This window comes from Lithobates pipiens, unplaced genomic scaffold (genome assembly GCF_037356315.1).
Source record: "Lithobates pipiens isolate NorthernLeopardFrog02 unplaced genomic scaffold, aLitPip1_a1.2 Scaffold_22, whole genome shotgun sequence".
Classification (NCBI taxonomy): Eukaryota; Metazoa; Chordata; class Amphibia; order Anura; family Ranidae; genus Lithobates; species Lithobates pipiens.
In genome coordinates, this window is record NW_027507784.1 from 227,156,367 (window position 1) to 227,183,010 (window position 26,644).

Consider the following 26,644-nt stretch of genomic DNA (forward strand, 5'->3'; position numbering starts at 1 on the left):
GAGATTACTTCATTTTTTTTAATGCCACATTAAAATATACTAGCTTGTCACTCTCAAATACACAAAGGGTCTTAAATATTTGTGATTGTCCCCATTCAACACCCAGTATTAATACATAGTTACATGCATGGTAAGGTTGACTAAAGACATTGGTATATCCAGTTCAATCTGAGTATGTGAAAGAAAGAAATACAAGGGGGTGCCAGACTAAGCACAGTATAAAGGAAAAACAAATATATTTATTTAGGCCAATAGCAACTCACAGTTCAGCTGGAACAGGCACTCCACGGCTGTCCTTTCGGTCCATCTGTCACTCAGTATAGGGAGCTTACATGAGTCCTTCCAAGATGACCACCAGACACCCATAACACCATGCCTTAGCTATTCAGCACTGCGCTACTTTTATTGACAACTACACAGTCATGCAACACTGTACGCAAATTAAATTTATATAATTTCTCACAAATAGAGCTTTCCTTTGGTGGTATTTGATCACCAGTGGTTTTTATATTTTTTATTATATAAAAACAAAAAAAAAAGACCAAAACGTTTGAAAAAAAAAAAAATAAATGTTGTACTTTCTGTTATAAAACATAATAAAAATCCAAAGATCTGATTTCTTCATAAATTTAGTCCAAAATGTATTCTGCTACTTGTCTTTGGTAAGAAAAAAAAAATTCTAATAAGTGAATTATTATTATTATTATTACTATACATGGTTTATATAGCGCCAACAGTTTGCACTGTGCTTTAAAACATGGGGGCAAACAGTACAGTTACAATTCAATACAGGAGGGATCAGAGGGCCCTGCTCATTAGAGCTTACAGTCTAGAAGGGAGGGTCAAGTGGAACAAAAGGTAACTGCTGTAGGGGATGATCAGATGGAGACAATAAAAATAAAGTTGTTAGGTGTGGGTAGGATAGGCTTCTCTGAAGAGGAGGGTTTTCAGGGATTGTCTAAAAGCTAGAGAGTAGGAGATAATCGGACAGATTGGGGTAAGGAGTTCCATAGGATTGGAGAGGCTCTGGAAAAGTCCTGGAGGCGAGCATGGGAGGAGGTGATGAGGGAGCTAGAGAGCAGGGGGTCTTGAGAAGAATGAATAGAACAATTAGGTCGGTATTTTGAGACTAGGTCAATGATGTAGCTGGGGCAGAGTTGTGGATGGCTTTGTAAGATAGTATTTTGAATTGAATTAATTGGGTGGTCGTAAGCCAGTGGAGAGATTGACAGAGAGGAGTAGCAGTCACGGAGTGATTGGTAAAGTGTATGAGTCTGGCAGCAGCATTCATGATGAATTGAAGGGGGGGTAGACTATGTAGAGGTAAGCCAATGAGGAGGGAGTTGCAGTAGTTGAGGCAACAGATGACCAGGGAGTGAATTAAGAGCTTTGTTGGGTCATTGGTTAGAAAGGGGCAAATTTTTTGAGATGTTGCGGAGGTTGAGGCAGCACAATTTGGACAGTGATTGGACGTGGGGCTTAAAGGAGAGTTCAGAGTCAGATTTTGGATAGATTAAGTTTGAGGAAGTGATGTGACATCCATACTGATATATCTGATAGTAAATTAGTGATACACAAGGAGACTGAAGGAGTGAGCTGAGGGGTAGAAAAATAGATTTGAGTGTCGTCAGTGTAGAGATGGTATTGGAAGCCATGAAAGGCTTTCGGCTGACCCAGGGAGGAGGTGTAGATTGAAAATAGATGATGTCCAAGAACAGGACCTTGGGAGACCTCAACAGAGAAAGCAAGAGCAGAGGAGTAACGCTAAAGGTGCAGTTGGATAAGTAGAAAGAGAACCATTGAAGAGTACAGTCACTGAGACCAAAGGCATGGGGTTTTTTTTGAGGAGGAGGGAGTGGTCATATCAAAGGCAGTAGAGAGGTCCAGGAGTAGGAGTACAAAATAGTGTCCATTGGTTTTGGCCGTTAGTAGATTGTTTGTTAGTTTTAGGAGAACAGTTTCAGTGGAGCGTTGAGGACGAAATCTAGATTGAAGGGGATCAAGAAGGCTATTAGCAAGGTGGTCGCTTGTAGACCAAATGTTCAAGGAGTTTGGATAAAAAGGGGAGCAAGGAAATGGGAAGTAGGTGTTTAAGCCCTTGTACACACGATCGGACATTCCGACAACAAAACCGTTGGATTTTTTCAGACAGATTTTGTCCGAAACTAATGTTGCATACACACAGTCGGACAACGTTGTCGAAAAATCCGAACTTTCAGAACGTGATGATGTTCGTTCGTTGCGACAGGACTACGTTGCGGCTAGTAGCCAATAGCTTTGGTCTTGTAGTTTGATCTGAGCATGCGTGACACTTTGTCCGATCAGAATTCTCTACAAACGATCGGACAAAGTCCGATCGGATCATGTTGTCGGTGAATTTTATATCCAGCTCTCAAACTTTGTTGGTCGGACATTCCTATGGAAAAAGTCAGATGGAGCCCACACACGGTCGTATTATCCGACAACACAGTCCGATCGGACATTTTCCGTCGGAATGTCCGACCGTGTGTACAAGGGCTTAGGAATAACTCAAATCTGTCCAAACTAGTCTAGTAGACATCCCGGGTAAGATAAAGTTTGAAAAATGAAATCATAAATTATAATAAATATTTATAACAAATATTAATATAATAAAAAATATTCAATAATGTAATCGAATCAAAAACACAGAAATTTGCTCAGTTGCAGAATTGTCACTGTCATTTCTTTCAGTGTTTGATGATGAATTTCCCCACAAATCACCATCACTCAATTCTGCAAGTGATTCAAATTATCGCTGTTTTCTAGCTGGTCTAAAACCTCTTTTGATGTAAAGGGACACTTTTTGGTTGCTACCCTGTTTCCCCGAAAATAAGACCTAGCGTGATTGTGGGTGATGGCTGCAATATAAGCCCTACCCCCCAAATAAGCCCTAGTTAAAGTCCTTGTAGGTCTTATTTTCGGGGTATGGCTTATTTGCGGGGAAACAGGATAGGGCTTATTTGGAGGGTAGGGCTTATATTGCAGCCATCACCGACAATCACGCTAGGTCTTATTTTTGGGGAAACGGGGTATAAACAATCTCCAGTTTCCAGGCACAAAGAACAGTATTTTTAATATAAAACTGAATGCAGGGCACTGGAGAAACCACTGGGGACAAAAGGGATGTGAAATAAATTGATACAGTAATTTAATCTGTAAAATAAGTATATGTGTTGTATTTTTTACTTTTTGAATTTGGCGCCGTTCTCCGTCCCCAATGCATTGCACCTCTCACAGGGAATGGTACCCGGCACTTTAATAGATCCGCTGGAGCACAGCTCGCACACAGAGCGGGCACACATCACAGGATCCTGGGGACAAGGTAAGTAATCTCTTCCTGAATCCTGCGATGCGATCCCAAATGTGGCTTGGGTTTACCACTTTTGGTACTTTAAATCCACTCCAAGCCACACTCTGGAATGCCATCAGGGAGGTTAGTTGGTTTATGCAAAAGTTATAGTGTCTACAAACAGTGGTGTATATATACTGGAATTTGCACAGCTATATAACACTATACTGGTATTAAGATAAATCACCAAGTGATAATAACAGTCCACCTTTAAAGTGAATAATTAAAGTCCAAAAAAAAGATATCATTCCAATAAAATGTCTTTTCAATCATACATATCCACGTTGTATTCAAAATCCACAGTGCTTCCAATACTCCAAATCAACTTCACCATATGGGAAAAGTGAGTTCCACTTCCCTTACAGCTCAACACTCGCCAACTCTTCTTACCCATCATTATTCTAATTGGCAGAACAGGCACTGGATAATCCTAGTGGATCAACAGGTCCTCATACAGTATAGTACAGATGCCACCATAAGTTAAAATGTCCACATAAGCGCAAAGGTAAAGATAGCCTGCACAGCTTAATTCCATTTAAAACATTAAAACGAAAATACTCACATAAAAACAATAAATACAATGCCCATCAAAATTGCATTCAAGCTCAGCCAGCACGCTGCCGGTGGGAACAGGTTCCTGCATCTCGCCACACATGCAATCCTCCCAGTCTATGTTATGGTGTGTTGATGTCACTTCTGGTTGCCATATAGTTCTGCGCTAACACATTTTGTAATGACATCATCTGAGGGTGTGGCTATAAGGAAAACCGGCATAACTCTTAGGCCCCTTTCACACTGGGGCGGTGCGGGCATCGGCGGTAAAGCGCCGCTATTTTTAGCGGGGCTTTACCGTCGTTTTAGTGGCGGTCTGCGGGCGCTAGCGGGGTGGTTTTAACCCCCGCTAGCGGCCGAAAAAGGGTTAAAACCGCCCGCAAAGCGCCGCTGCAGCGGCGCTTTGCCGGCGGTATTGCCGCGCTGTCCCATTGATTTCAATGGGTAGGAGCGGTTTAGGAGCGGTGAATACACCGCTCCTTCACCGCTCCAAAGATGCGGCTAGCAGGACTTTTTTCACTGTCCTGCCAGCGCACCGCTCCAGTGTGAAAGCCCTCCGGCTTTCACACTGGAGTGAAAGGGGCCGGTTTTTTTCAGGCGCTACAAAGGCGCTATTTTTAGCGCTGTAACGCCTGAAAACCGCCCCAGTGTGAAAGGGGCCTTATAGAAGCCTGACTGCCCACACGTAACCCTTCTGAATCCAGCAGTCCCAGATCTCTCTAGGATTGAGGTTTACAGTGTCCACCTGAGTCAAGCCATAACCAGCCGACACCTCAACATATTTAACAAGCCATCTTACCCAATTCATCATTTATATTTAATCATATTATTTGTAAAGATTAATATATATTTCAGGTATTTCATAAATTTACATGATTTCCATAAAAATCAAGCTCTGAAGGTCCAGGCTGAGGTTGCCACGTTCTATCATACCTTGGGATGCCATGGGTGTGCGGTCACAGGAACATTTTCCTTCATACTGTGCTATCTTGGCCAGATCACTTTTCACAGTACACAGAGCTCTGTGTTTTTGTAAACACAGAACTCTCTGTGTGTGTATGGAGCTGAAATCGTTGGCTTAAATTGGCTGCCAAACTCGTGCTGTGCCCAAATACAGCACAGATCTGAAGGAGGTGTGCGTATGCATGCCCCAAACTCAGAAGGTAGATCACGTACATGTATGTGATTTTGCCTGTACCTGCCACCAGTATATTTACTGTCAGCAGTCAGCAGATAGTGAAATAGTTTCTTCCCAATGATAGTCACCATTTTAAGATTTTATATTTTGATCCCTTTTAAGCCCTTCTTCAGGGAGGATGTTTAATTTTTGTAGTGGCTCCTCATAACTGAGGTCCTCCAGCCCCCTTATTAGCTTTGTAACCATTCTCTGGACTCTCTCCAGTTCAAAGATATCCTGCCTGAGGATTGGTGACAGAAACTTGGCTGCATACTCAAGATGCGGCAGAACCAGTGTTTTGTGAAAATACTGGTATACAGCCATATGAATTAGTGTAGCGTCAGGAAAACTTCTCTGAATTAGCTAATGTAGCAGTGGAATGGAGAACTTCACAGAGCATTTCTTGCAAGTAAACTCCTATTGGTAATTCCACATAACATCAGTTGCATTCTTTTATGGCTGTGAGCTTTAGGCCACTTTCACACTGATGCGCTTTATAGGCGTTTTAGCGCTACAAATAGCGCCTACAAAGTGCTTCTCCTGTCACCCCAATGTGAAAGCCCGAGTGCTTTCACACTGGAGCGGTGCGCTTGTGGGACGTAAAAAAAAAAAAAAAAAAAAGTCCTGCAAGCAGCATCTTTGGGGCGGTTTAGGAATGGTTTATACACCGCGCCTAAATCACCTCTGCCCATTCATATTAATGGGCAGCGCGGCCGAAGCGCCTTTTAACCCCTTTTTTAACCACCGCTAGCGGCATCAAAGAGCAGCTAAGACTAGCAGTGCTTTACCACTACCACCTCAGTGTGAAAGTGCTCTTACTGGGACATAGTCACTAAAATGTATCCCTGGGACGAGCACAGGGAAACCAGAAGAGGGAGACCCCTGCACCCAGAGTTAGCTGTACACCCACTTGGTTCTTAATAGAGGTCGACCGATATGGGTTTTTCTCTGGCCGATGCCGATATTTAGAAATCATGGCGGCCGATATATGATGCCAATTTTTTTGGGCCGATATGTTAGGCCGATTTTATTTTATTTATTTTTTTCCTTTTTTATTTATTATTTTATTTATTTTTTAATCCCCCTTGATCTAACACACCTTTCCCACTGGGGCGTTTTTCAGGCGCTTTTGGGCTAAAAATAGCGCCTGTAAAGTGCCTGCAAAATGGCTCCCCTGCAGTCTGTATGAAAGACAGAGTGCTTTTCACACTGAGGCGATGCGCTGGCAGGATCTTAAAAAAAAAAAGTCCTGCAAGCAGCACGTTTGGAGTGGTGTATACCGCTCCTCCACCACTCCTGCCCATTGATATGAATGGGCACCACTGCCGAAGCGCATGCAATGCGATTTGGCAGCAGTGCTTCATGGGCGCATTTAACCTCTTCCTTGGCCGCTAGCTGGGTTATATGTGCCCCACTAGCAGGCAAATAGCACTGCTAAAATGATGGTAAAGAGCCGCTAAAACTTGCGTTTTACCATCAACACCTGCCCGCTCCAGTGTGAAAGCAGTCTTCATAAGTGATACAGAAAATTTCTTACATTTAAACATTTATTAAACAAAACAAACCTCCAATCAGTTTACTGAGTATGTATGATTTAGATATAAAAAAAATAAAAAACCTATATATTAAATAAAAAACAGGTAGTCAAAACTTTTGGACGAAAAAAAAAATGGGCTAACTTTACTGTTTTTATTTTATTTTTATTTTTTAAATAGTGTATTTTTTCCCCCAAAAAAATGCATTTGAAAGACCTCTGTGCAAATGCCGTGTGACATAAAATATTGCAACAACCGCTATTTTATTCCCTAGGATCTCTGCTAAAAAAATATATATACTTTTTGGGGGGTCTAAGTGATTTTCTGGCAGAAAATACAGGGCTTTTACTTGTAAGCAACAAGTGTCAGAAAAGATTGTCTTTAAATGGTTAAACTGAGAACTTCTACACACAGAGATGACTTCATTCATTCAAGTGTAAACATTGTATCTTTCTGTTTTCTTGGCAGCCTGCCCAGAGAGGAGGAAAGACGTTTCTATGACAACTCAGGCAACTTACACTGACTTCTATTACAGAAGTCATTTCAAAGTCCCGCTGTAGTTCTAAATCGGCTTTTTATCAGCACAATCGGCCGATGCCAATTATTTAAAAAACGGCAAATATCGGCCGATATATTGGCCGGCCGATATATCGGTCGACCTCTAGTTCTTAATAGTAACTGATGAATAAAATATGATAAATAGGGGGGAATTTAGTCAATCTGGAGCAGACATAATCTGAATAGTCACCAAATCAGCTTCTAACTTCAGCTTGTTCAGTTAAGTTTAGAAAATTAAAGCTAGAAGTTGCTTGCCAATGCACAGCTGCTTCAGAATAAGGCTGCTCTAGTTTGATAAATTCCCTAGATTCTATGTTACAGCCCGTGGCAGCAGAGTTGCCATTAAACACTGAATTCCCATCTCCAAATATTGAAATGGCTACACAAAAGGTATTGAACTGAGTTAAATCAAAACAATTGTGCGCTCCTTTCCAGACTAATGTATATAACTTGTATATATCTGTAGAGGTTGTATATAGGATCTTGACACACAAATACGGTGCTATAGATGGCACTCAGAGTTAATACTGGAGCCCACTGGCATTAGGGTCCAATAAAATGGCCGTGGACATGCTATATATATATATATATATATATATATATATATATATATATATATATATATATATATATATATATATATATAATATAATAAAAATAATGAGAGTACCATGGCTCCCAGTAGATCCCCCCCCCCCCCCGAGGAAGCCACATGACCCTGTGGCATAACAGGTGACAGCACATCTGATGTAGTGCTACTATATAGTAGCACTGCAACAGTATAAGCACAAGAAAAGAGTTTGCGCATGAAGACAGCGCTATTTGAAGGATTACTTTATTTATTTTGTTCATTATTTGAATCACATTGGAAATTTGAGGAGTCCATTTTGGGAGTGCAGTTTTGTGTTTTATATAAATTTGCTTATTTTATAACACCATAATTAGACATATGACATGATTGGTTACATTTAGTGCTATTTGCACAGGTGATTTTTTATATTTTTTTTATATTCAGTACACAGGTTATATACATTAGTCTGGAAGAGAAAGCACAGCACAATTATTTTGATTTAATGTTTTTGCACATTTATATAGGAATGTGGTAGGTGTTAGTAGCTCTCATTAGAACAATAAAGCAATTATATCGCTGCTTGAAAGGGTAGGCATTATATTGAGCTGAGTTTCCCATTGCTTTACCTTAGCCACTGACTGTAAAGGCATTCCGTCCCTTCCCCTAAAGCTTCACATATCATTCATGTAGATCAGTTCATCATACTATGTACTATATTAAAGTGAACAGCATATCGATATCCACGCTCCCTATTATAACCTATATTCATATGCAATATGGTATAATAAGTCCCCCCTTCAATAAGTAAGAGATAACTCATCTGCTGTCTTCTATGTAAATCTCATGGTGATACCCTTGGGTCACAAGACACCTTTAGTAGTTTTTCGTGTCAATTCCAGCCTCTAGAAGCTAAAATTATTAGTATTAATAGTAATTAAAGTATTATTTAGTATTAGAGCACCATAAACTTAGTTTATTTCTCAAAGGGTCTCTGTCAAACACAGGTCTGTTGCACTCTGATACATAATGGTAATACTATATTGGTGGTAGGAGTACTGGATGTCACTGCAGAGGTGGTAAACAGCACTGGGAAAGCTTATGATGGCAAGGAAAAGATACCTAGGGGAACACAGATCCATTTGAATACAGTTGTGTTTGCTCCACATGGGAAAAGAGCATGCAGTCAGTGGTTGAGTGTGTGTAAGCCAGTTCTGCTGGGGCAGATGATCAAGTGGACACCCTGGGAGTAGGTGACTAAAAAGAGTCGGCCCCTGCTTTAAAGGCCCTACTCTGCACTTAAGAGAAGTATGGGTTTCCTTTTTTCTTTAGCTTACAATTATTATTTGTAAGCTGCTAATATCTAAAAATAATTCCTGTCCTCTGTCTTTCCTAGAGTGTCATGCTGACAATCTGGTCTGGATCCACTCCCTTTCCTCTCCTCTCCTCTATTTGATGTTGGTGCTAGACTGTCTGCTCTCCAAAGACTTCACGAAGCACAGCTGCTCTCCCCTCCCTCCCCCTGTTCAGGCTGTTTTGATCTTCTATACACAGAAGCCAGCAGCAAGAGCCCCTCCGCCTCACATAGCACACACCTGTTATCAAATTCTCTTACAGAGCCTGGAATATGCACTTTTTAAATACAGAGATACAGCCACTGTTTGCACAGGCACAGCCTCGATCTGTCCACTGTTTATACAGAGATCCTGCATGTGCATACTCTGTTTACAGAGACCCTCGATCTGTAGACTATATAGCTGCCTACTATGCTTGCTGCAGCTCCCAGATCAGAACATCTGAGCAGAATACCAGGCAGCTCTACAGTCTACATTTCGAGGCTCTCTGTAAACACAGTGTGCACATAGAGGAGTATAGACAGAGAAGAGGGGTGGATTGCTGAGGTTGTATCCATCCCCTCTAAACTTCCAAACACAAAATTGACCGTTACTGGGAGCTACATGAAAGATGGAGTGCACATGCTAGAAAAACAAAAGGAGGTAAGAAAGAAAGAACAGCTGATTTGTGACGATCATACTTTTCCTTTAAGTATATTGTAAACAAAAAGTAGATTAGCAGCTGTATTACAAAACCTATTATGTGCAACAACACTGTGGATGCATTTTTTTATAGATTAAAAATGGACTGCAATATCTTAAAAAATGACAAACCTCCCAAAATTTCTATACTTATGACCCTCCCCATTCACATCCCCCCTCTTTCCTTAAATTGTTGAATGTTATTTTTGATAAATTCCTATGGACCCAGAAACACCCCAGGCTCAAAACTACCATATTAGCCCTCCCCAAAAAATATGGAGGACAGGCATTCCCAGACATACGGAAATATACTGCAGTTCACCTGACAGACATGACAAACTAAAAGAATGGGTCATCTTGTATCTACTCATGTTCCCTCTTTATGGAAGTCATACACATTGATTGGCCCTATTGCCCACTCAGCGAGGGCCCTCCAGAGATTTAATCCCCCCCCCCCTTTATACCCAATTATTGTCAACCAAGCGTTCCCACCAGACAAGAGTCCAGGGACCTTCTTGAACATGACCACTTTCAAGTGTCTCACTTATTGTCCACTGGCCTCTGAAGGAGAACCTCACTAATGACATGGACCCCTTTCGACTGGATTGTTGTAGAGCTACACAACTTTGTCACTTCCTCCTTGCACTACCAGTTCTGTCAGGTTTTCAGACCCCTCACCAATTTTGAATCTCTCTGTACCACACAAGAACCACTCCGACACACCCTGTCCTCTATATACTCCCTTGTTTCTCAACCAGAGGATGATTTTCCCTCGCTCTCAACCAAATGAGAAGAGGACCTCAACCCTACATTACCTCCACAGTGAAGACATAGGATCCTCTACCTAGCCCAAAAATCCCCCATCTGCACATGCACTCAAGAAACAGACATGGGGACACTCCAACCTTTCTGGGCAGAGGTTAGATTGATCACACAACAATATACAGACTTCAGGTTCACCCGACTGCCCACCATTTTTTTTTTTCTCCTACATCACACCTCTGTCTTTCAAGATGTGTGTAGCACTAACCCCTAAAAGAGCTGCTGGTTTTTGTTGGGCTTACCGTTACCTCACCTGTTCACTGTGTCCAATTTAGGGGTCCCGTTCTAGAGTGGATTAACCACTTGACAACTGGGCACTTAAACACCCTTAATAACCAGACCAATTTTCAGCTTTCAGTGCTCTCACAATTTGAATGACAGTTACTCAGTCATGCAACACTGTACCCATATGAAATTTTCATCCTTTTTTTCACACAAATAGAGCTTTCTTTTGGTGGTATTTGATCGCCTCGGGTTTTTTATTTTTTGTGCTATAAATGAAAAAAATACCGAAAATTTTTTAAAAAAAAGCTTTTTTCTTCATTTCTATTAATTTGTTTTGTAAATAAGTAATTTTTCTTCATAAATTTGGCCAAAAATGTATACTGCTAAATATCTTTAGTGAAAATAACCCAAATTAGTGGAAATTTTTTATTCTCTGTGAAAGTTATAGGGTGTACAAGCTATGGTGCCAATCGCTGAAAATGTATCAACAAGCCAGTAAAGTACAAAAAAAAAATAAACAGATGACCCCATTTTGGAAAGTAGACATTCCAAGGTATTTATTTATTTTTTCCCACAATTCTTTGCAAAACGCATATTTTTTTAAATGAATTTTTTTTCACACCAAATTGTCGTCATAACAGGTTATTTCTCTCACACAGCATGTACATTCAACAAATGAAACCCCAAAATATATTCTGCTGCTCCTCCTGAGTACAGTGTCTTGTGAAATAGGGTCCTCCATCAGATGCTGTCCCCTGCGTACTGCGCATGCGCAGTACACAGGAGCACAGATTCCGAAAATTGCCGAGGACGAACGGCGCCTGCGCCGTGAGTCCAGGTTCTATCCCCACTATCCAAGTGGACATAGAGTTAGAATAAAAAAGAGCCGAGCGCAGCGAGGCCGAGCCCGAAGCGTGGCGAGCGAAGCTCGCCCGCGAGGGGCCCTCTAAAATTCTAAACCCTATGTCCGCTTGGATAGTGGGGCTACCTCCTCCACTCACGGCGCAGGCGCCGTTCAGCTTCAGAGATTTTCCGAAGCTTCGTCTGCTCCGTACTGCGCATGCGCAGTACGGAGCGGACACATATGGATGGCCGGACTCTATTAGGCAGAACAACGGCAATGCCACATGTGTGAGACTTTTACACAGCCTGGCCATATACACACACCCAACATTGAAGTAGCAACTTCAGGCGTTCTAGGAGCATAAATTACCCATCTAATCTCTCAACCACCTATTACACTTTTGAAGGCCCTGGAGCACCAGGACAATGGAAACGCCCACAAAGTGACCCCATTTTGGAAAGCAAACACCCCAACGTATAATCTATGAGGCATAATGAGTCCTTTGAATGGTTCATTTTTTTCCCAAAGTTTTTGGAAATGTGGAAAAAAAATGAAAATGCATTTTTTTTACAAAAAGTTGTCAATTTATAAGATATTTCCAACACATAGCATGTACATAGCAAAAATGACACCCCAAAATATATTCTGCTACTCCTCCTGATTATGACGATACCACATGTGTGAGACTTTTACACAGCCTGGCCACATAGAGGCCCAACATCTAAGAAGCATCATCAGGTGTTCTAGGAACATAACTTGCACATCCAATTTCCTTACAATCTATCATATTTTTGAAGGCCCTTCATATTTCTAACATAGCACGTACATACCAAGTAAGGGGTAAACAAAAAAATACCTGTGGTTTTAGTAGTCCAATTGTCCACAGGAGAGCCCTGATCCAGGCAGCAGGCAGGGGCGTGGTCAGCGACAGTGAATGGAATTGTCCAAGCAGCAGGCAGGAATATTGTCCATCCTGGTAGTAAGCAGGAACATGGTCCAAGTAGCAGGCTATGAAATAATGGGGAAAGGGGTAGAGGCTTCTCCCGCCCAAATCTCTTTGAAGCCTCTGAGTCTCCAGTCCCTAATTCGGGAAGAAGAAAACTAAAAAAATTAGTTTTCTTCATCCAGAAAAACTATTCTGGAGCCCCTCACATATGTGAGACCCCTTTTGTTCCCACTAGCATAGCAGGGTAAAAGATCAATCCAAGAGGCAGGCAAAAAATGCGGTCAAACAGTCCATGGTCAGTTCCAGAGAAGGCAGAGGCAGGTACAAGTTTAGCGTTAGGCAGAAGCGTGGTCGTATAACAGGCCAGGGTCAGTTCCGGAGAAGGCAGAGGTATGTTTAGCGTTAGGCAAAAGCTTGGTCGTATAACAGGCCAGGGTCGGAGAAGGCAGAGGTATGTACAGTTCAGTGCAGTGGCATAAGGGGTGTGGAGGAAAATGACAGGAAATGAGAATTACGTTTACCATACTTCCCTAATAATGTTGAGACGTATGGTAACAGCGGAAGTATTCACCTGGCCTGGTTGGGAAGGACAATCGGGACAATAAAATGTGGTGTCTCTTCTAATTCCTCCTCTGGAGCACACCCGAAATTTTTTCTGACATCTGCAGCCTGTTTCACGGGGGGGGGGATTTTGTCAGGAAAGTGGTGCTCGTGGAGTCTGCTCACACAACCAGAGCGAATAGTTTCTGGTGGGCCTTCAGGGTACAAAAGGGCGGAAATAACTTCTTCTTGGTAGTACAAATAGGATACAGGGTTCTCTGTAGATTTTTGGCAAAGAACATAAGTGTTATACATGGCCAAACTGAAAAGATAAATGGACACTTTTTTATACCAGTGGCAGTATTTTCTTGTGGGAAGGTAGGGTTCAATCATCTGATCGTTAAAGTCCACTCCTCCCATAAACAAATTGTAATCATAGATGCAGGCTGGTTTCTGGATTGGGCCGTTTCTTCTGAAGACTTCTATGTAGGTGTCATTATGGATTGTCGTCAGCATGTGGACGTTTCGTTTGTCCCTCCACTTGACAGCCAATAGCTCCTGGTTCCTCAAAGATGCCGTCTCCCCTCGTTGTAGCCTTTCATTGACGAGTTTTTGCAGGAAGCCATTTCTATTGGCTCTCACTGTACCACATGCTGGGGTGTCTCTCCGGTGAAGATTGCGGAAGAGGAGCAAGCTCGTATAAAAATTATCCACATAAAGATGATATCCCTTTCCAAGGAGTGGATAGACAAGCTGCCAGACCACTCTTCCGCTGGCTCCAATGTACTCTGGGCATTCAGGGGGGTGCAGTTGGGAGTCCTTCCCTTCGTACACCAGGAAGGAGTAGATGTATCCCGTGGCTCGGTCACAAAGTTTGTACATTTTAACCCCATATCGGGCCCTTTTGCTGGGGATAAACTGTTTGATGCCAAGCCTGCCTGAGAATTTAACAAGGGACTCATCCACGGAAATATTCTGTTCGGGGGTATATAATTGGGAAAATTTTTCAGAGAAATAATTTAGGAGTGGCCGAATTTTAAATAGTTTGTCAAAAGCTGGGTCATTTCGGGGAAGGCACTGGGTGTTGTCATTGTAGTGGAGGAACCGCATAATCATTAGGTATCGTGATCTTGGCATAAGGGATGAGAAGAGTGGCAAGTGGTGGACAGGTTTGGTAGACCAATAGGAGTACAATTGTTTTTTTGTTTTTTTTGAAAGTCCCATAGAAAAAGTTATGCCTAAGAAAATTTTGAATTCCTCTACAGTTAGTTCTCTCCACTGAAAGGGACGGGCATAACTAGAGCCAGGGTTGCTTACTATGTGCTGCTGTGCGTAGAGATTGCACTGGGCCATAATGGGCGATAGTAAGTCTTCGGTGAAAGCCAAATGAAAAAAATCTAGCATTGAAAAATCATCGGTGTTCACCTGGACACCTGGCTGGGCGGTGAAGGGGAGGATATTTGCTTCTCCGGAATTAGAGGACAGCCACAGGGGGTGTTGAAGGGCATAGGGAAGGCTGGCATGGCCCCTATTCGAGGTGGACAGCACTGCTCTCGGGACTGCTCTCGGGGTGGACGGCACTGCTCTCGGGGTGGACGGCACTGCTCTAGAGGTGGACGGCTGTGCTCTAGAGGTGGGCGGCTCTGCGCTACTGGTAGTAGGCTGCTGCTCCACGCCATAACGCATTCTTTTCACGGGCACATATTCCTCTTCTGATTCAGTATCAGACCCGCTGCTTGTAACGGGTTCATAGGCAGAATCCGAATCGGACTGAGAATCAGAGAGCTCCCCGCTGCTCTCATCGGTTATACTTAGAAGCTGGTAGGCCTCCTCGCTAGTAAAATATTTTTTTGCCATACTGGTGGCTGGTGAGGCTGCACTGCAGAGCACTGGTGGGCACAAGGGGCACTGGTGGACACAGGCGGCACTGGACACTATAGTGGCTTTGGTTGCACTGGTGTGGCTCTGGTGGCACTGGTGGGCACACAGATGGCACTGGTGGGCACACATATGGCACTGGTGGGCACAGGCGGCACTGATGTCACTATAGTGGCTTTGGTTGCACTGGTGTGGCTCTGGTGGCACTTATTAGCACACAGGCGGCACTGGTGGGGCACAGGCGGCACTGGTGGAGCACATGCGGCACTGGTGGGGCACAGGCAGCACTGGTGGGGCACTGATGGGCACAGGTGGCACTGATGGGCACTGGTGTGCACTGTAGTGGATCTGGTGGCACAGGGGTGGCACAGAGGACACAGATGGCACTGTTGTGGCACTGCTGGGCACTGTTTTGGCACTGCTGGGCACTGTTGTGGCACTATTGGGCAATGTTGTGGCACTCACTGTATCACTCAATAGCTCTCCTCTCCTCTCACGCTGCATCGGTGTGAGGAGAGGAGAGAGAGATGAACTTTTGATGACCCCATATGACGTTTTTGTTTACATTTGTGATCGCTTCGTCATTGGACGGAGCGATTACGTGGTAAACGGCCGCTGCTATTGGCCCTTTACCGCGATCCGTGTTGCGCCGGGTCCCGTGAACCCGGCGAGCACGGATGTTCCGGTGTGCGTGCCCGAGGGGGCGGCAGGAACGATTCTCTGGGAGGACGTCATATGACGGCCTCCCAGAGATAACAAACCGACCTGTAGCCGTCATTTGGCTATAGGCCGGTTATTAAGTGGTTAAAGAATGTTAGCTCCGACAGTCCTTTTTCCAAAGATTTATTTATAAGAACATGCATTTCGCAATAGAGGATTAAGGGGGATTCAAGTACCTTGTAATTGCGGATTAGAGGTATTTCCTTGATCCAGAGGACAAACCGCTTCCACAGGCTGGATCTGGCAACAACCGGATAGGCCTCCCTCACTGACCTAGCAGCCAATGAGATGCTCGAACAAAAAGTCTCTGCCACAGGCTTGTCAATTCAACGGAATTTTTGTGCAATCCTCTGCCACAGTAAAGCACAACCAGCAACTTGTAAAGTTAAATAGTTGTCACACGGTACCAGTTTCTTTCAGCAAATCCAGCGGTACTGTGTCATAGGTGATCCGGGATGCGTCTCCAGGCTCTTCCAAAGATACCAGCCTTGTTGCTCGGTCCTCTCCTGAAAAAGTCCCCCCCGGATCCTCCAGTCGCTTAGCTTCTCCCCACAGGCAAGAAAGCATAGGACCACCCCTGGATCTGTAGGCCCCAAGACTTTTGGACCCACCCTTTCAGTTGCAAAGCCTCGGGCCAGCCGGCCCCGAGACATAGAGAAAAGGCAGCACACACCTCAGGCCAGGAGGGCCATGAGATCAGGATAACGAACCCCAAAAATATGGCACCTGTACCTTAAGTACCCTTACCCAGAATGCACAGTGGGTGAACCACTCCCACCGGGCTGTTTCTGAGTAAAAGGGGTACCCGATGCATTCAGCCTGTTGCATTTTCAACACTTACCGGTGGTGACAGCAACACCCATGGCCAAGTGGAAACTAGCACAACCCAGCTGAACTGTTACAGCAAACAGAACGTTGACATAATTAGTCTGAGCCAAACTGCAGCTTCAGACAAACTTCAATTTACAAAAATAATAGCGTCGGTATTGAAAATACCAGCGCTACATGTGTAAAACAATCGGAAATTCAACACTCCTTAAATGCAGGCTTTTTTACCCTGTGGGAATACCCCTTCTTTATGTTATGCAAATGTTACTTATATCTGTATGAGTAAACCTCCAAGTGATTTTTTAAAATAAAGAATACAAATAAAATTCACTGAACTGCTTCAGATGTGTCCCCCCTCCTTAGCCCACAACATACACCCTTTATGACAAGAACACTTCTGTGTTTTCAGGCAGAGTGAGCTCCACTTTAAACTAAATCCTCCACCTGTTGTAAAGATTAGCTTTAGATAAAGAGCTTGCAATGAGCCAGTCCAAATGCCAAGGTGCTTTTTAGGGTCCCTTCCTCAACATTGTAGCAAATATACTGCATTTTCCCTAGAAAGATTTTTATCGAACTTAAAGCAGAGCTCCACCCAAAAGGGGAAGCTTGTTTGCCTACTCCCCCTCTCCGCTGCCACATTTGGCACCTTTCAGGGGGAGTGGGTACATGATTTTGACAGGTACCTATCCGATTGCCAGCTGATCTTGCCACTGCGAAGTCAGATGGAAGTTGCCCCCCCCCCCCCTCCTCCCCCCACCGACAGGCCATTTACAAAGCGCAACACACTTTGTGCATGCACAGTAGGGAACCGGTTGTGAAGCAGCAAAGCTTCACTGCTGGTTTCCATTAGCAGAGATGGCGGTGGAAGCGCCCAACAGCCGATTGAAAAATCAGCTGGAGTGAAGACACTGCTGGATTCATGGACAGGTGTCATATTAAAAGTCAGCTGCTACAGTATTTGTTTTTCTGAAGGAGCCTGGATCTCCACTTTAATACAGCAAGAAACAATGTTTAGTCTTTTGGCTCTATCACTGTTGTTCAGTTTTCATCTTCATCTGTCTGTTTTCAGCACAAACATGTCTGGATATGGTTTCTCTGGATGTCATGCTATCAGACTCTTCAAATATACTTGCAATGCTGTCCCACACAGAGGATGCCCACTTTATTTCCTTACTTCAGCACCACTAGTTCCACAGGAGTGCACTTCCTGACTCCAGACACTCTATTTTGTTGACATAACCGTGTTCCTAATTGGATTATCACATTTATAATATCCAGTACTCCTAACCCAATATACATTTTAACCACTTGTCCATTGGGCACTTCCACCCCCTGCCTAACCAGGCCAATTTTCATCTTTTGGTGCTCTCACATTTTGAATTACAATTAGTCATGCAACACTGTACCCATATGAAATTTGTGTCCTTTTTTCACACAAATAGAGCTTTCTTTTGGTAGTATTTAATCAATATAAATGACAAAAGACCGAAAAGTTGTTATAAATGTTTGCAAATTAGTAATTTTTCTTCATAAATTTGGCCAAAATGTATACTGCTACATATCTCCAGTGTATATTATTTGGTCTTTGTGAAAGTTATAGAGTCTATAAGCTATGGTGCCAATCATTGAAAATTGATCACACCTGATGTACTGACAACCTGTCTTATTTCTTGAGACAATAAAAAGCCGGGACAGTACAAATACCCCCCAAACAACCCCTTTTTGGAAAGTAGACATTCCAATGTATTTATTAAGAGGCACAGTGAGTTTTTTTTTAAATTAAATTTTTTTCCCACAATTCTTTGCAAAATAAAGATTTTTTTTTACTTTTTTTCACAAAATTGTCATATTAACAGGCTATTTCTCTCGTACAACATATGCATACTTGCAACTACACCTCAAAACACATTCTGCTACTTCTGAGTATGGCAATATCACATGTATGAGACTTTCACAGCCTGGCCACATAGAGAGGCCCAACATGCAAGGAGGACTGTCAGGTGTTCTAGGGACATAAATTACACATTTAATTTCTTGACTACCTATTACACTTTTGAAGGCCCTGGAGCACCAGGAAAATGGAAACGCCCAACAAATTACCCCATTTTGGAAGGCAAATACTAACACATAATCTGGGAGGCATAATGGGCCTTTTTAACATGTAATTTTTTTCCACAAGTTTTTGAAAGTTTCTAACACATAGCAAAAATTACACCCCAAAACACATTCTGCTACTGTGCTGAGTATAGGGATACCACGTGTGAGACTTTTACACTGCCTGGCCACATACAGAGGTCCAAAATGCAGGGGGCACAGTTAGGTGTTCTAGGTACATCAATTACACATTAATTTCTTGACTACCTATTACACTTTTGTGCGGCACTGTGATGGCACTGATATGGCATGGATGGGCAATGGTGTGGCACAAATGAGCACTGATGTGGCATTGATGGGCACTGATGAGAGATGGATGTGACATGGATGAGGCATGGATGGGCATTAGGAGGATGGATAAGGCATGGATGAGCACTGATGAGGTATGGATGGGCACGGATAAGCACTGATGTAGCACAGGTGAGCATGGATGAGGTATGGATCAGCACAGATGAGGGACTTATGAGGCATGGATGAAGCATTGATGAGCACGGATAAGGCATGGATGAGGCACAGACCACACCATATGTATGAGACTTTTTCACAGCCTGGCCACATAGAGAGGCCCAACATGCAAGGAGGACTGTCAGGTGTTTTAGGGACATACATTACACATCTAATTTCCTGACTACCTATTACACTTTTGTATGGCACTGATGGCCATTGATGAGGCATGGATGAGCACTGATGTGGCAAGGATGAGGTATGGATGGGCACTGATGTGGTATGGATCAGCATGGGTCAGCGCTGTGGGCACTCCAGATCCAGCCCACTCGCGCTGCTGCACTGGCTCCTTCCTCTCCTCACACAATGTACCGGTCGGTGTGCGAAGAGGAGAGAGCTGAACCAGCAATCACGGATACACTTCTGGGAGGGCACCTGGGGGGTCATAGTATGCCCTCCCAGAACTAGCCACACTGTAGCTGTCATTCAGCTATGGCCCGGTTGGCAATTTGTTAAACATGCTAATATCTTAAATGCACCATTATACAAAATATCCATCATCAAATAGTTTTCTATTTTTTCAACGTTGTAACTTTTTTATTTACAGTTCTGATGTTGTGTTTGTATAATTTGTTTGTAGCCTTGAGGAATGGGATATATTAAAAGCCTGAAATGTATTGGCTATACTGTACAAATAATGATGTATATCATCTTTGAATAAAAAAACATTTGCCATATATGGTTTGGAATAGAACGTTTGTTGTGCCACCCTTTGTTTTCCACTGAATGCCTTTTTTAGGCCATGATGTGTTGTGCATTTGAGTAGCAAGACATGACAGACTCTGTTTTGTTTTTTTCTCTAGTTGTACTAGAGAGATTTGTGGTGCATGAGCCCTGAATAGTGCAAAGTGTGCAAGAACCATTTCGTTCTGCTGACAGGATACAGGTTTGATTCTGAAAAGTAAGGAAGAAGTGGAACTCTAATGGGGAGAGCAGAGAATGAGATGGTGCATACTTGCGAGGGTGAAATGTGATGCCTGCATTTGTTCTCTGTAGTAAGAGAAAAATAATGTAATCAGTGGGGCAGCTATTACTGTAGGACAAGAATGTGGAAGTGAGCTTCATTGCCGTTTCTTCAGAAGGAGCCAAACCATTTATGTTGACAATTACTCAAATTATGTTGTGTCTGTATCTGGTTGTTTTTATTTTTTTAACTTTCACTGCTAATTTTAATTTTGAACAGGTGTAAGAAGGTTATAGATCCTATTTATCAGCCTTGGGAGGAATCCAATGTTGAAGAATTTAAAAGCCCAAAGAATCTGGTTCAGGTTGTTTATTGCATTTATCATTTCTTTATTACATAAGCAAAAAGTGGTTTTGAGGTTACTTTTATTTATTTATATGAATATATTTTTTAAAGCAGTGTTCTCTCTTGTGTTAGCTTTTTTTCATTCTATTAGCCATTTATACAAAGGCTTTTTTTTATGTATTTTGAACAAATTTTAAATTGAGAAAAAATAATTGATAAAGTATTGTTTTTCCATGAATCTTTACTCCTTTTTACCATGTAACAAACTGTTTACCTAAATTTTCAGTTAACTCTCCAGTAATTATGTGAGCTCATTGTATAATCAATAAGAATGATCTGTTCCTTATAGTTTCACAGTTAGGTTGAATAAATGCACCAGTCCATCCAGTTCAACCTGAGTGTCTACAATTGTCCCTATCCCTGTACATTGCACACTCATGTCGGTCCCTAGCCTCAAGGAGCCCACAAAGAAAAGAGGTTGAAAACCTCAGAAAAAATAAATAAAAAAAACTTTGCAAGACAAGGGGATAATGAGCTAGTATGCATCACATACTAGCTTATTATGAAATACCTTAGAATGATGCCCTGCAGTGCCACCCGCACTCTGCTTCCACAGCCGACATCTTTCCCAAAGTTACTCCCAGGTTGGTGGGCTTTGGCACTGTGATTGGCCAGAGCCATGATGATGTCGCTCATGCATGTGGGTGCTGTCGGTCATGGCATGGGTCCTGAAGAAACGCACAGAGCGGGCCGTTCCTTCAGTGCCTATGCGTTGATGACCTCGGCAGCGTATATAATGAATATTTCCTAAATGGTGCAAGTTTAGGAGATATTTACAGGACCTACAGGTAAGCCTTACTATAGTCTTACCTGTAGGTACAACGTAAAACAAAACAAGATAAAGTTGGCGCACAAATGAATGGTCTCTTTAAGAGCGTTTGACTATCTCGTGGGATGTTTGTTTATTTAAATAAATGTCCTGTAGATGGTCTCAATGTGCGGCTGTTAACCCATTATGGACTTGGCAAAAAATGGATGCAGCAGAAAAAACGATCAAAAACAGCGCATCAAAGGGACTAGTAGATTGATGTGAAAAAGACTTTAAAATGTCATTTATTAAATGTAAAAAATAAACACAGACATCTGATCCCTGCAGGATCTCAAACACATAAAAAACACCAATCATAAAACGGACAGATGTTTGATAATGAAAAGCTCCTCAGATCTCTCAATTATAACTTTGGAAAGGTCAAAACCAACGACCAATGTGCACAGCTTTCGAATGCCTAATGAATGCAATCAATCATCTGAAAGAACCCAAAAAGTCAGTGTAAACGAATGGAACAACGTTTCTAGGGACACTCACTTCATAGGTGTTCAATGGGCTGCAGAGCTGATGAGTCCAGTCTGATGACCGAGGGGGAGGTGTTTATTTCAGCTCCATCTGAAGCGTTCGGCTTGGAGGCAGAGGTGTAATGCTGCACGCTAGGTGGTAAGGATCAAGCTTAGTCACCAGATGATATCAGCTGTACACATAGTGACAGCTGTGACAAAGCGCAGGAGCGCGAAACATGTAAGCAGGAGAGTCGGCATAGCAACCTTCCCCTTCACAGCCTTCCACGTGACAAGCCTCTCATGTGATCCACAGCCGCTCGGACAAGCCGCACTGCAGGCAGTGCAGCGTTCTCCAAGCTGCCTATGTGTACAGCTGATATCATCTGGTGACTAAGCTTGATCCTTACCACCTAGCGTGCAGCATTACACCTCTGCCTCCAAGCCGAACGCTTCAGATGGAGCTGAAATAAACACCTCCCCCTCGGTCATCAGACTGGACTCATCAGCTCTGCAGCCCATTGAACACCTATGAAGTGAGTGTCCCTAGAAACGTTGTTCCATTCGTTTACACTGACTTTTTGGGTTCTTTCAGATGATTGATTGCATTCGTTAGGCATTCGAAAGCTGTGCACATTGGTCGTTGGTTTTGACCTTTCCAAAGTTATAATTGAGAGATCTGAGGAGCTTTTCATTATCAAACATCTGTCCGTTTTATGATTGGTGTTTTTTATGTGTTTGAGATCCTGCAGGGATCAGATGTCTGTGTTTATTTTTTACATTTAATAAATGACATTTTAAAGTCTTTTTCACATCAATCTACTAGTCCCTTTGATGCGCTGTTTTTGATCGTTTTTTTTTTTTACCTGTAGGTACAATTAAAGTGTAAGTTCTCCTTTACAGAAAAATCTGTAGGGTGAATTTACACAGAACCCCCTCCTCACCCCCGTTGACCTGGAGCGTGGTGTTCTCCCATTATGAGTCCTTGTAGAGCCATCTCACCGATACAAGTCTTAGAAATTACCTCGGCTTTCTCTCTTCCCAGCTGATAGAACAGGCTCTGCGGGTTCTGGTTGGTCAGGGCCACCCATGTGACAACTCTGACCAATTAGAATGCTCCTAAACAAAATGTATCTGTCGGGGTACATTTTGAAGATTAAGCCGATGGGGGGGTGGAGCCCCGGATTGGTGGGGCAGCTATACCAGGGCTCATAACGGGAGATCGCCATGCTCCAGGTCAGCAGGACTGGGGGAGGTGAGGAGGGGGTCACAGAAAAAAGAAAAGTCAGTGTCATGTGTTTGGAAAACATTAAAGGAGAAGTAGGGCCAAAGCTCTTTTGGCCCTACTTCTCCTGAGAATCACAGGCGTGCACTTCGATCTGCACTCCTGTGGCCTGTAATTCAGCCGATTCAGGCTCTGGAGAGATTGGGCGGCATAGTGCTGTAGTGGTTAGCACTTGCCAACCAGTTAAAAGGGTCGCTGGTTTTCGAATCCCAACCACTATACTACCTGCCTGGAGTCTGCATGTTCTCTATGTGCCTGTGTGGGTTTCCTACGGGTACTCCGGTTTTCTGGAAAGGATGAACCACCGCTCCAAAGTAATCATCGAAGACTGAAGCTCTGTCTCCTATTGATCAGCCCCAGGTGTTGACCATTACACACACCATGAGCAAACAAGCAGGACAAAACTCTGGATAGCCGCACACTGGAAAATGACTTAAAATACTATCTTTAATTGAAACAACGTGGGTCACATCAAAACAAAATAAAAAAATCCACAGCAAAAGGAATAACAGGGTACAGGAAAATGCTGATGCGTTTCGCACCGTAATCCGTGCATACTCATAGCTAACCATCTTTCAAGAAAATATCAAATATATAGCCTAAAACATTTTTTCTTTTTGCTTTCTTTGAAGTTTTCTTGAGTATTTTCACTGCTTGCCAGCACATGCTAGGATCTAATTACAAGTGCAATTTGGCTGTATGTAATTGTCTTCAATCTTTCAATTATGTGATATGCCTTGCCTCTTTTTATGTTTTAGGCTATATATTTGATATTTCCTTGAAAGATGGTTAGCTATGAGTAAGCAATGATTACAGTGTGAAATGCATCAGCATTTTCCTGTACCCTGTTATTCCTTTTGCTGTGGATTTTTTGATTTTGTGTTAATGTGACCCATGTTGTTTCAATTAAAGATGAGATTTCAAGTCTTTTTCCAGTGTGGAGCTATCCAGAGTTTTGTTCTGCTCGTTTACTCCGGTTTTCTCCCACACTCCAAAGACATGCTGGCAGGTTAATTGGCTTATTTCTAAATTGGCCCTAGCATATGAATGTGAGTTGGGTACATTAGAGTGTAAGCTTCTTGAGGGTAGGAACTGATGTGAATGTACAATGTATATGTAAAAGCACTGCGTAAATTGATGGCTATATAAGTACCTTAAATAATACTAATAAGCCCAACTCCTCCACAGCATTAGAGGGGCAGGCTGAAGGCCGAGAACTGAGTGATCAGTGGTCTTTGAATGCTCAGGGACAGTTGCAGCATTGGATCACTGCTGCACCCCCCTAGGTGAGTATGGATGTTTGATTTTACCCTGCACTATTCTTCTAAGCCAGAACCAAACAAGCATCTGATTTTGTACCTTTTTTCCTTTTAAGATTACAGACACAAAACAGCAGAGCTCATTCTAAACCCTTTATTTTTATTGGCTTACTTTTACTGTCTCAGGCATTGTGAATGTGTCTTCCAGTGACACTACTAGTTATATTGTATTTTATTTGAATTTCAATAGTAATATGGTTATAAAGTGTATATACTTGTATCTAACCATCTTCTGTACATACAGCAGGGTGCAATTCCAGATGATGAAGATGATTTTCTTAAAGGAGAAATGCCACAGAATAATGGTGTTGCAATGACTCCGGGTTCATATGACTCCTTCCTGAAAAGTCCATTAAGTAGTGTTGGATCGCCACCAATCAAGTTTCTTCAGCGGCTCTTCTGAACATTTAAAAACATGTGCCCTGGAACAGTCTTAATTTGGATAACACAAAGGGTTGTTCAGCTTGGCAAATAGGATGCAAGTCATTATAGGCTGTGAATTTTGTGGTATAGGTCATAATTGTTCACTGTTGTAGATGCCATTCCTATGGTGATCTCCACTAACTTCTGGGTTCCATGCAGCGCCACTGCCCTGCTGCATTTTATCAATGAATGCAAAGCATTCTCTGATTGGATGAAGTGGAAAGTATGACAACATACTCCAAGTTGGACCATAAGTTGTAACTATGTAAAAAAAATGCCATACCTAGATTTCTTCTTTAACCCTTACAGTAAACTCCTGGATTAGCTGCTTTCTGCTTAAAGTCATGAAAATATTTGTCTGCATCTTTCCAATCAGTTTTTTGCATGTGGATTCATTGGACATGGTTGGGGACAAGCAGTTTGGTGCCATCGAATGGAATACATACTGTAATTCAATGTAACATATAATCATACATGAACCCTAAGAGGAGATACCTTTGCTGGTTTATTGTCCTGAAGTATGCATTTTTTAAATATATCTTTTTTTATGTCATATGTTTGTACTTGATGAGCTGATTATCTAATTTTGAACTTCCCATGTTCTCTATTCATTTCATTGAGGAAATAATAGAAACAAAAATAAACTATTGGACAATATTTTTTAACCTTCAACTTGGCATTTTTATAATTATATGCAACTTTAGCTCTGCAACATTTGTAAACATTTGTAAATGTAAGGCAGACTTAAAAAAGATGATGGTAGATATATGCTGATTGTGTTCTTTACTCCCTTGGCACCAATTTTATTATTATTATTATTATTATACAGGATTTATATAGTGCCAACAGTTTATGCAGCACTTTACAACTTGAGGGTATACAAATACAGTACACTTGAATACAGTAGGAATCCAATGGCCAAGCTTGTTAGAACTTGCAATCTAAAAGGGAGTGTCAAGAGATACAAAAGGTAATGACTGTGAGGGATTTGCAGATGACAAAAATGAATGTACCAGTTGTTAGGTAGGGGCCAGATAGGCTTCTCTGAAAAGATGAGTTTTTAGAGATGGTCTGAAAGTAGACAAAGTAGGAAAAAGTCAGATAGATTGGGGTAGAGCATTCCAGAGGGTTGGAGGCTCTTGAGAAGTCCTGGAGGTGAGCATGGGATGAGCTGACAAGGGAGCTAGAGAGCAGGAGGTCTTGGGAGAACCCAAGAAAACTATTTTGTTGGTATTTTGAGACAAGGTTAGTGATGTAGGTGGGGGCCAGGTTGTGGATGTCTTTGTAAGTTATTGTTAGTATCGTGAATTTATTTGTTGGTTGAGTGGCAGCCAATGGAGAGATTGGCAGAGGGGTGTAGCAGATGCAGAGCGGTTTGTAAGGTGGATGAGCCTGGCAGCAGCATTCATGATAGACTGAAGGAGGGTAGCCTATTTAGAGGTAGGCCAATGAGGAGGGAGTTGCAATAGTGGAGACGAGAGATGAACAGGGAGTGGATTAGAAGCTTTGTTTGTGACATTGGTTAGGAAGAGGCATATCTTGGAGATGTTTCGGAGGTTGAGGCAACAAGCTTTGGCTAACATTTGGATGTGGGGCCGAAAGGATAGTTCAGAGTCCAGGATTACACCTAGGGCCTTGGCATGGGGGGACGGGTTGATCCGTTGATTTTGACAGAAGTCAGGGGAAGTGGCATGTGGGAGAGGAAATATCATGAGCTCGGTTTTGAATGGGTTGAGTTTGAGGAAGTAATGAGACATCCAGGTTATGTCTGTTAGTAAG

The 26,644-nt window shown here is 42.5% G+C and overlaps 1 protein-coding gene across 7 annotated transcripts in view; it reads left to right on the forward strand.

Moving 5' to 3' along the window:
• RRN3 (RNA polymerase I transcription factor RRN3) overlaps positions 1-25,537 on the forward strand; it is an 863,266-nt gene extending 837,729 nt beyond the window's left edge. For 6 of the 7 annotated variants that reach the window (XM_077448886.1, XM_077448892.1, XM_077448890.1 and 3 more), the window contains 2 exons: positions 20,441-20,525; positions 24,687-25,537. In XM_077448886.1, the coding sequence (XP_077305012.1) occupies positions 20,441-20,525; positions 24,687-24,845 (244 nt within the window). In that variant the 3' untranslated portion in view covers positions 24,846-25,537. The remainder of the gene's footprint in view (positions 1-20,440; positions 20,526-24,686) is intronic. The other variant, XM_077448888.1, reaches the window with a different exon arrangement.
• The last annotated feature ends 1,107 nt before the right edge of the window (positions 25,538-26,644 follow it).